Genomic DNA, 12168 nt, shown 5'->3' with positions numbered 1-12168 from the left:
AAATGTTTTAATATGCTCCCTTAATATCCAAACAAGGTGAGGAAATGGGAATGGGAGGTATTAATGCATGTCTTTGTCAACCCTAAAAACATATCAAAATATTACAGGCTCAAACCCACATGACATATATCCGTAAAGACATCTGCTTGCGATTATGTGAGGGTAGGGTGAAAAAAAAAAATGGGTCAGAAACTGTGAAACATTTGGCACTTACAGCGCTAATTAACTTCTCACTGAGTTTTGGACTGCGATTTATGCCACTCAGCATGAAGATGAAGGCACATCTTCATTAAAAACCAATGACTGTAATGTAAAGGATGTTACCACCTATCCAAGAGTCTGACATTACTGCATTGCTCCTATTAAGACTTGAGCTATCTGGCATATCTATACTAGTGATATGCTAATATTTGGTAAATGAAGGCAGCTGCCTGTTTATTCTGAGGTAAAAAAGATATATATATAAATACCCCAATCTCAAAAATCATAGAAAATGGTTAAAATGGACTCATTGGGTGGTTTAAGTGAATAAACAGCGGCACATCTCTTTTCTTATTATAATTTTTTTATTATAATTGTGTCCTTGTTCTCTTTTAAGGCTCAATGAATACCCAACAGTTACAATACAGTTGCCAAACAATCAAAAATGACAATGAGCGTGCTCTTCAAAAGAGCAGGATAATTTCCATAATTTAGCACTTGTTTACCTACAATCACAATGGCTACTTTGACAGGCGTATTTACTAACAGGTGACTCAAATTGGCATTTATATGCAAAAACGACAAGGAACCCAAATTCAATATGAAATATTTTCTGCCGGTTTTCAAAACCTGAGAGAAGATGACAACTATCAAATTAGTTATTGATGGCAAAGAATGAGTTGTGAGGCAGGACAGACATCTAGACGCCAATATCAATCAAACCGGAGTCACTCTGAATTAACCGTACAGTGTGAACAGAACCTTATTTAGCAGTTCAACCTTTACTGACAACCATATTGTGCTACTGTATGAACAAAGAGTTTGGTTGTTCAATGTCAAGATGACTGGCAGTGCAGAAGAAGCCACCCGACTCGTAAGAGGCGAAGTAAATAAATCAGAATCAAACCTCGCACAACCTCACGCAACACAGCATAGCCTCTGGCAGGAATCCCACTATTTTACTACCAGAGATGCTAGGCTTAACTCCAGCGCATAAACTTCCTCTTTCATGGCACTGTGGTGTGCTACTTTGTCTCAGTCAAATAGAGCCTTATGGTGCCTTGCATAGCTCAGAGGCAAGAGACCGATTCCTTTGGTGAGTGTGCTACCCCTCACTGGCAGCCTGAGGGTAACCTATATACCAATGCAAATCACAGCCATTTTTAGGAAAGATAAATTGTGTTTTAGCACAGGGGTGCCACCGTTAGGTGACCAGGATGGTAGCAGGCTGCTGCGTGGAGAAAGGAAAGTTCTTGCCACAGGAAGGTAATTCATCTCTTTACGAAGGGCCGTGAGGAAGCAGGTAGGCGCAAACCTCTTGAGCTTGATGTAATTCCAGCCTTGGGTGGTTAACTTGTAAAGGCTGATCAATTATTTACAGCATTTTTTTGTTCTACTCTGTAAAGACCCTTAAGGGAGATGCTGAGATCTGCTAGGAATGACAGGTTTCATATCGACTGCTCAGCATCGGCATGCTCTGTGCACTCCTCCAATAAACAAAGTGACGTGAATCTTTCTTATCTGAAAAAAATGCTAACAAATCTCATTTCTAATTTGATTAGCTGTTGCCGTACAAACATCTTGCAGCATAGACATAAGGTTCAGGACAATAAGATCATAAACACTATGATGGGTCATTACTACCAAATAGACTATCTTAATTTTGTAAAATATAAACTTTGCTATTAGCGGCGGTGCCTTATAACATCCGTCCACAAGTGACATGATGCTAAAACTTTTTAAAACACAAAAGCACCTACTTAGTAAATAAGTACATTATATTTGACATATAGTTCCTGCATGTGCTGGTCACTGGTCAAGCTTTTTTTTATAATTTACATGCTTTCAAACTGATTTAATCTTTCATTAAAACTTCTTGACCTTTCTAACACTACTCCAAGTTAATGGAAGCAACTCTACAATGATCTGAAACAGTTGCAAATTACTGCAAGAAATAGAGCACTGCATGTGGACAACAAGAAACTCAATCTCACACCTAAACTGCATAAGCACACTGCAATCCAGGTCATTCAAGTAGTGATGTATACCGTGAGCCACGTCATAATTCTCAGCACAGGGTGTTATTAGTCATGACAGCTGCAGCGAGAGTTAGCCTGCTAAAGTCTACATTCAAACAGAGACCGAACACAACGTGAAATACAAAGCCTGGGATTCCAGAATGCCAAGAATACATTTTTAAATACATAATTTATTTTATTATTATTATTGTTTTTTAATTAAATTAAATTTATGGGATCTTCCCAAGATAAATAATAGTCCTAGAAATTTAAATGTGTTGTACATTTGGACTATTGTTCATGATTAAAATTCAATGCATCGATTATGGAATTTAATTATTATAATTATAATACAATCACAAATTAAGATCTTGACTACATTTTGAATTCAAATATTTAAATTACAATTATTCAAATATTATTTGTTTATGTACTTATTGCCATTCAAATTTAATATTTTGACTTTCATTAACCGGAATGTTTTAATCAAAACTGAATTGTGACCAAATTTCAGATTTCATTCAACTTGTCGTTCAACTTGTTTCAAGCAACTTACAGTGTATTCAGGCTAAATATATATATATATATATATATATATATATATATATATATATATATATATATATATATATATATATATACACACATTTTTTTTATTATTTATTTATTTTCTTTTTTTACCAGTATGTGTGTTCCCTGGGAACTGAACCGATGACCTTTTGCGCTGCTAACACAACACATTGCTCTACCAATGAGCTTAAAGGGATATTTCACCCAAAAATTTAAATTTGTCATCATTTACTTACGTTGATCCAATCCTGTACGAGTTTCTTTGTTCTGTTGAGAACAAAATAATATATTTTAAAGAATGTGTGAAACCAAACAATTGAGGGTAGCCACTGACTTTCAATAAAATATTCTGGAAGTTAACGGCTACCTTCAACTGTTTGGTTTAGCTGCATTCTTCCAAATAACCTGTTTTGTGTTCAGCAGACAAAATAAAGTCATACAGATTTGAAACGGCACGAGGATGAATAAATGATACCGGAATTTTCATTTTTGGGTGAACTATCCCTTAAGGTTCATTTCTTCAGAGTGAATACAGGCAAACTGATACATTTTTGGGTCATTTAAACAAAAAATGGTTCGGCTCTGTTTAACAAAATCACTAATCTAAAACAATTACGAGCTGCAAAAGATTAACACAACTCAATACGAACAGAAATCTTTAGCAGCTCTTAACTGGAGTTCAACAGATTGCAATAAATCTTCACCATCTCTGGCATGCCTCACTTCTGAACCCCAGTCAGAAACTTCTCTTCTCAGCAGGCCTTATAGTTAAAAAAAGTTCCTGCTAACATGTGACCTCCACTGCTACCCAAAATATCCAGAAAAAAAATGAATGTTCGGCCTGTGGCTATCTCTACAAGCTCCACAGCAGGTCCAGCAGGGGATGTCGAGGCCCCTCTAGCAGGCAGCGATATAGAGATGGACTCACCATGAGGAGTTGCAGCGACTGGAGCGCCGATGTTCCCTGAGCCGGTTTTAACTAAGAATGAATTGGGGCCAAACTCGTCTTCTGACTCAGAGTCCCGGCTGGCCTGAGCCCCACTGTTACCTAGCAACCTTCCCTGGCTCTGATTGGCTGCATGGGAAGGGGGAGGGTAAGGGGAGTCGACAGGGGAAGAGGAGGCAGATGAGCAATGAAGAGGAAGACCTGTAGACCACAGACACAAACAACACACGGGGGAGAACTTAAAACACTCCTCCCGATAACACCACATAACCAAACGTAATAAATGAAGAGCAGCACAAACATGCAGAGAGAATAAATAAAGGCCATGAATGCACAAAGAAAAGCTGTCTGTCTCGATTCATCCCTCTTTAAACTTTAGAGATATATTGATACAAATCTTAACTTTTTTGCTTTGTGATTCCAAAAAGGATTTTTTTTTTCTTCTCTTTTCACATTTTTCAAAGAAAGAATGACAGACCAACTTTAACAAAACAACAAATGTAACATTCAGGAAGGATCACTGGTGATCAAGAGTGCCTGGAAACTATTAATCAGCAGTGAATAAATCAGTCATTGTGTGTGTGTGTGTGTGTGTATGTGTATATGTGTATGTGTGTGTGAATGTATTATATATATATATATATATATATATATATATATATATATATATATATATATATATATATATATATATATATATATATATATATATATATATATAATTGCATTAAATTTGAATTGGGTTGGGGTAAAATAAGCTAGACATGACCTAGTTCTTGAAAAGTTTTGTGAGATTGACCCAAATTACATAACAAAAATATAATTTAGACATCAAGTCATACAAGCAATTATATTACATTACTTTGAAGAAGTAATAGAACAACTTTCACATCACATGATAATGAATTAGCCTGCTAGACTTTTGTACACACACACACACACACACACACACACACACACACACACACACACACACACACACACACACACCACTTGATTTGTTCCCACTAAAATTGTGCTTCTTTTTTTTTTTTTTTTTTTTTTTAGCAAACCCTTGTGAGATATGAGACTGCATAAGAACAATAGCGGCATTTGCACGTACAATTCTGTGGCAAGATATAAATATCCACGAGTGAACATGTCAAGTACAAAAGTACTCACACAAGTTCACAAAGTTTCCCAACCGTAGGACATGGGTTTTATACGGAGAACAATGTGTTTTAGTCGTTCCTTATACTGTCATGTGGAAGGAGCTGACGAGCTGACAGGAAGTATCATTCAAAGTTAAAGAAAAGTGTTGCCTCATATTTTTAGTACAAACACATGCAATTACTGCAAGGATGAGGTACAGCTGATTGAGTGAAAGACAATTAAGAAACAATTAGTGAAATTACCATATGATTCATTGAAATGCCAATCAAGCCTCCCTTCTGTTCAGTCTTCTGTTCCATACTCATCATTCATCACTTTAATTTGACAAGTCTCAAAATATATATTTATAGTATAATATAATCCATCTAAAATGAGCAGAAAAACTTGCAAAAATGGTAAACAAGAGCAAATTACATTTTAAAGCCAAGCCAAAGTAAACAATTGTATTTACTACTTTGGTTTTAAAGCAGAAATTGTCTGCAACACTGTTCAGCTCCAACAAAAAGAATTGTGTGTTCAACACAAAAGCATAAAATGTTAGTTATTCTTAAGTAGTGCTTTCCATTCTTATGTAAATTTTGCCAGATTGCACATAGAAAGTCTTTGTGAACAATTTAAACAGGAATTCATTGTGCTTGTGTTTCATGAACGAGGTCAAATGACTGTTTTTACAACACTTGAATGTGCAAAAAACTCATGAAAACTAACGAGAAAAAACACACCGTTCCCTCTGTACACTGTGAGGTTCAGCTTATGAAATGACAGTAAATGGAGGCTTTTTAACTATATTAAATGTTTAGATACTGTTTATCCCGTTCTAAAAGAATACTTCATTGATTTCATGCTGAAAGCACGAAAGTCTCTGAAGTGGAAATCTCTGAATCAACCACCGTTCAATCTCTGATCTCCTGCAGGGAACATGGTGCATAACAATGGAGGCTATTAAGAGAGTTTGTACAGCTGAGGAGGAAAAGGAAGAAGGTTGTTTTTTTTTTAACCTGCCTAAAGGCCAAGTTTGTAAATTCTACTGTCCATAATCTACAATATCAGTTTTGTGGTGTTTTTCTTTGGCTCCCTGTGCTGACTGCACTCTTTCGGTCTTGTTTCACTCATTACTCTAATGAGCCTGAATTCCTTTCAATCAAGTCTGAATTAAATACAAGCTTTATTTGTAATCTGGGAAAATTAGTCGGATATAAAAAGCCAGAAAAATAGCCTTCCTAATCATGAGTCAAATCATTTGCCCAAAGTAGATAGCACAAAAAGTTTGTGAATTTAAATCTCAAAACATCCTACAAGCGGGTTTAATTTTCCATTAATCATGTCTTCTCTTACAGAAGACTACTTACTAAAGTTCGTCAAAAGTGTTGAAAGTCACAGAGGGACATGAGCAAGTTTTTTGCATTCCAGCGTTTTTGTCTTACAGGCTATGGAGGCCTGTTTGTAATTAATTCTACTTTGTGTAATTTATTCTCATTTCTCTGACCTCCAGAAGCGCTAAGAGAGGAATGGGAATTCTGAAGGTGAAGCAAGACTAGTGGTAGCTATCAGAACTGTAGAAAAAACAACAATAATTTGATTGCAACCACAATTGTTCTGAGGTTCACTAGGCTGCAGCATGCTGGTTGCTAAGGTATTTTGGGTGTTTGTTTGCTGGTCAAAAAACCCATCAACACTATTCTCTGATATTATTATTATTAATAATAATAATATGTGTTTAATACGTGTAAAAAACATGTTTAATTGTATTAAATGTATTATTTTAAGTGATATAATATAAAACATGTATTATTATTATTATTAGTTTAAACGCAAAATAATATACGTCAAAGACATTAATAATGATTTACAATATTTTTATTTGTATAATAATTATGTTATTATTATATTCAGTAGTAGTCGTAGTGCAAGTACTGAAAATCTCTCTCTCTCTCTCTCTCTCTCTCTATATATATATATATATAATTGAATGTGTTGTAATATAATGCATTTAAATGTATTACTATATTAATATTATTATTATTATTATTATTCGATCTGATAAAATAATAAACATCCACTAGCATTATTTCAGACTGTAATAAATACATAAATATATAAATACATGTATAAATAAATTGTAACCATCTAATATTATAATCATCATAATCATCATCATAATAATAATAAATATTAAATTATTGTAAAAAATAATTTAATATGTTGCAAATCAACCAAAAATACAATTTATTATTAACAATGAAAATTAATATTATATGTGGGTATTGCACTTTGTACTACTTTTTTCTACTGCAGTGTCTTGTTTTTCTCTGCACAGTGTGAGTCTGTCTGGTGGGTTGGTGGGTGGGGGTATGGATGTAGTCTGGATTGGGGTGTTATATTTTGTGTTGTACTGAAATGGCTGCTTAAAATGAATTGTTCAAAAATAATGATAAAATAAATAAATAAATAAAATAAAAAAATAATAATAATAAAAATAATAATAATAACAACAATCATTATAATTATAATGTGTGTGTGTGTTAAAAATAAATATATACGTTATTATATCCAGTGTGATATAATAATAATAATAATAATAATAATAATAATAATAACAACAATCATTATAATTATACTGTGTGTGTGTGTGGGTGTTAAAAATCAATATATATGTTATTATATTCAGTGTCATATAATAATAATAATAATAATAATAATAATAATAATAATAATATAAACTATTATTAGTAGATATTATTTCTGACTGAAACAATTATATATAATATCATTTTTTAAGGAAAGATAACCAGTGAATGACTGACTTGAACCTACCGCTGCATTACTTGGATAGAAGAAAAACTTTTAACAGCAAAAAGGTGTTTATATCTTTAGTTGCTTTATCCATCACAGTATTGCAGCACTTCTCTCATACAGATTTCTGCAGCCTTATTTCCTCATATTTTCAATCTGAAAAAAGACATAAGTTGCATCAGAGTTCTCTTTCAGCCTTTTGCTCTTATTTCAGTTCCTGAAAGACTTTCCCCCATGGCCTGCCCTTCAAGCCTGGCTGATGACTGCTGCACTCCTGGGGCATGAACGCAGCGGGCCACCCACGCTAACACAGGCCCTAATCTACTCAGGAGTCACCTAATTAAACGAGCAAGTGAACTACCAGCAGGCCCAGATTCGCAGGTAGGCTGAGAGTTTTCTGTCGCCACAGCAACCCATTGTATCTTCCCATCTCCCAGGAGACCCGGCTGAACACAGAGCCAATTGCGAGGGCAATTGGTACAAACAGCAGGGGCAGGTTTCTTCTCTGCTCGGCCTCAATGCTTGAATTACACCGCCCTGGCCTCTGGGCCATCTTCAAATGTACTTTGCAATCCTAAACGAACATAAAAAGCCCGCTGAGTAAAGATGCTTTAGTCAGTGAGGCTTTCAAATAGGACGTCACACCACTTAATTCGCCCTAGCTAAGAGCTTTGTAAATTCTGTCATTATAATCAATAAGACTGCATTATGGGTAGTCAGTTCGTACCATTACACAGCCTCTTCCAACAAATTAAATAGATGAAGTTGGATGTCGCATGCATTATTTTATCAACAATAACAACATGGCGTGACTCAAATGGGAAGATTCGATTAACATCTGTAAGAGTCTGCGGGAGAGACTGGATTTCACTTTTAAGTGAAGTTTAATGGCGAACAAAAATAATCACAGTGCGGATGAAAGGGCATCGATTGCACAACAGCACAGATGCTGACGGTGAAAAGGTGCCTGAAATGGCAGGAAATGAGTTACTACCAGTTCTCACATCCATAAAATGGCTGAAGTATAGGGTAGTATGGTTTTATGACAGGGCAGCGCTTTGTGGGCAAAAAGAACTAAAGAGCATGTTGAAGCATCAAATATTAAGCATGGCGTCCTGCAGATAAATTCACAACATGCTTCCTGTGCTCCGAAAGGTGTGTAACATAAGAGGAAACCATTTGTAAGTAGAAATTGTTTTGGGGTTGTACTACAGTATTATCTTTGGACGCCACAGTGATTTTATCAGGCATGGCGCGTTCCTGAATTAAAATTTTTTGTTCTTTCTTAACCGTAAGCATTAACAACCCTTAAAATCTGAGGGATATAACTGGTTTACAATGTTCTTGCCAGACCTGAGACTTGAACCCACAACCTTCAGTTTAACAAGTCCGACTCTCTATAGCCCCTTTTGCACTACATGTTGGCCCTGGAAAATTGCAGGAAAATTGCCAGGTCACCTTCTGTGTGAATGCAAACAAGTCCTGGAATTGATTTCGGGATCGATCCCGGGTTGTGGACCTAGTAGCTTTGCCGGGTTCAGTCCCAGAATGAGCTCTGTGTGAAAAAAAAGCCAGAACCAATGCCATTACGTCACATCCTGATGTCACGTGTCATTACGTGACCTTTATGGGTTGTGTGTGAACGCGCGCACATATTCTGGGTAATCACTGGCAGCGTGAAAGGTGCAAAATCTAGCGACCCGTGAACAATTGCCGGGACACATTACCAGTGCATTTTCCAGAATCGCAGTGTGAAAGCAGCTTATTAGGACACGATAAAATATTTTCCTCTGGTACACTTCTGCAGAACAATATTAAGTTACTTCTTTCACATTGCAACACTTTTAAAGTGAAATGTCCAGCGAGTGGTGCTGATTACACTAAGTTTTATCCAAAACATATGAATGCGAATCAAATGTTTTATGTTTATTGCATCACAGTCATTCGTGAATCAAATGTCCAATCGTCTATCATGTTTAAAAATAATGTGCTACCTACACTAAACCATACCTTAGAGACCTAAGCGATAGTGTTAACAATGCCAGATTAAAATGCAGTTGCTGAAACAACCATGTCATTTTAACTTGTCTTTGAGTACTTTTATTTAGTGTCGCGACTTGTTTCATGGTACTAATAGCCGCTCCATATCGCAAGTGCAATGCTGTACCAGGTGAGCTACAGAGCAATTTCACTACATTAGAAAAATCCATAAATATGAAGCTGGGTTTGTGATGCAACCATCAGAAAGGATTACTTGAAAAACAGTTTTCTACCTTTTTGATACTTCTTAAGTTTGTATTCAACATTGTCTGAATTAAATAACACTCTCAGACAATCAAATTTCTCTGTTGTCCTACAACTAGAAATGCAGAGGTGTTCTTTTGTCTTGAGCTGAGGCATGTCTTCACGTTCCACTATGCGCTTCATTATAACCATTATGCTTACTAAGAGGAAGCCAAAGGCTGAAAAGATTTTGCATCTGATGGGAGAGTTAAAGAGAAATAAGTTAGCCCATGTTCTCTGGCTCTTGCCTTCATCATACCAAGATCTCTGAAAGTATAACACAAAACCGATAAAATTAAGAGAACCATCTTGTGACTTGTGTCACTTCACATATCACACTAGCTTTCAATTTGCTTTAAAAAAAAAAATGGAATAAACCCACAAATGGAATTATATAAGGTGATAAGAAGTGTGTGCTTAGTGTGAAGCTTTTAAAAGTAGTACAGTTTCGTTGCCATGGTCAGGGTTCTGTCACTTTTTGATTAATGCATTTCCATGGCTTTTTCACAAGCTTTCAGATCATCTGTGGTAATTCAGTAAAAAAAAAAAAAAAAAAAAAAAAAAAAAAAAACCTTCATTCAAATTCTTTGACCTGCTAATGAAACATTCAGACAATGGTGAACCAATTTGATAAATTTAATAAAAAAAGAGTCAGCTCAAACCCCCAAATTCACTCCCAAATCTAAAATAATTGGATCTTACAAGCAACTTTTTAGAGACAGAATTCAAGGTATTGACAAGGTTCACATTTTCTATTACTAGAAATATCTAAGACAGCATATGAACAAACCCAGTGATCTAAATTTCACTGAAGTGAGAAACCTTTGCGTCATTATGTGTAATGGGAGGAAATAGATACCTGATGCTAAAATGTTGTCATATCTGCTAGGCTATGATACAATGAAAACCTGCACTCTCAAAAGTAATTGACCTTAATGTCCACAATTTTGTCAAGTAGGACATGTTCCTGGATAAATATCTTTGTTGATATTATTTTGAAATTGCAGGTGACAAAGCACTTCAACATTCCTGGCAGTCAGCGATAATCAGATATTATCAGTGGCTAAAACTCCCATCAGTTGTGGATTTATCATCAAAAGGTCAAGTAATGTAAGTGCTAAAATCACCAGAATTGTCACATCTGGCTCAGAAAAGAGTGAAAGTTGCACTGATCTACAGCAACAATATCCCTTAAATCCCTATAAATATGGAGCAGAAATGCACACATTTACATAACAAGAAATTACAAACTGTCCCTAAACATTCAGCATTTGTGCACTGATGATTTGTTTGATGGTGAACTCTTTGGCTTGAACTTAAAGCATTCAGTCAGGTGACTTTTTGGCACTTTTTTTTTTTTTTTTGTATTTAGGACATGTGTGTTCGTTTTAAGGTAATCAAGTATGCTAGCATACTTCTAAAAGATGATCAAATTAGCAGATACACACACATTTAAAATTTAGTCTTTCGGTTCTGTGAAAACATACCAAAACTAGTGATGAATACCACTTGAAAAATGTAAACAAATAACATAAAAAAATAAAGCCCTACACCACATGCTCCACCTAAACTTTTTTTTTTTTTTTTTTTTTTTTAAGTATGTCAGCACATTAGCACCACTACCATATTCACTTGTAAAAGTATTATAAAGTCAAGAAACCACACAAATAAGAGTGGAAGGAGGATCGCAATTGGAAAAGTCATAATTTTCCTAGACGCCGCTATCTAGCAGCATACAATCAATATGTTTGCATTTGAGGAGTAGCGTAATGCATAAGAGTTGAGACCAAATTGTAAATACACACAAATGTTTTCTTTTATAGACCATGCGTTAATGGACATTATATTTCTACCTAATAAAAAAGCATTTAACGACCACAGAGACAAAAGCACCATTTAAGACTGACCCAAACAACACATTAAAACCATCACTGCAGCACTTCCTGCCTTCCGAGAGGATGCAATAAAAACCAGTAATTAGGCTCAACCAAACTATTAGTCTGAATACTAATGAATATGACATTTGACAGTTTGTTCATCTTCCTCTTTTGAAAATCACAATTGTATTCATTCTCGAAAATAAATGGACTAACATTCAACAATCTGCACCTTTCAAGCCTTCTGGCAGTTTATTTGGCTTTTATTATAAGTTTTTATGCATAATATCCAATTTTACGTTTTTCTTGTAAAGTTTTTATAATGAGC

At 35.2% G+C, this 12168-nt stretch overlaps 1 protein-coding gene across 10 annotated transcripts in view; it reads right to left on the bottom strand.

Moving 5' to 3' along the window:
* Positions 1 to 12168, bottom strand: part of LOC113058573 (teneurin-4-like) — a 231987-nt gene that overhangs the window by 119060 nt on the left and 100759 nt on the right. For 8 of the 10 annotated variants that reach the window (XM_026226597.1, XM_026226591.1, XM_026226588.1 and 5 more), the window contains one exon: positions 3718 to 3936. The exons of 1 other annotated variant lie outside the window; for it this stretch is intronic. In XM_026226597.1, coding sequence (XP_026082382.1) covers positions 3718 to 3936 — 219 coding nt within the window. The remainder of the gene's footprint in view (positions 1 to 3717; positions 3937 to 12168) is intronic. One more of the 10 variants, XM_026226590.1, reaches the window with a different exon arrangement.

Source organism: Carassius auratus, chromosome 40 (genome assembly GCF_003368295.1).
Source record: "Carassius auratus strain Wakin chromosome 40, ASM336829v1, whole genome shotgun sequence".
In the NCBI taxonomy this organism is placed as follows: Eukaryota; Metazoa; Chordata; class Actinopteri; order Cypriniformes; family Cyprinidae; genus Carassius; species Carassius auratus.
The sequence above is the reverse complement of the archived record's forward strand: the minus strand, read 5'-3'. Positions and strand labels throughout refer to the sequence as shown.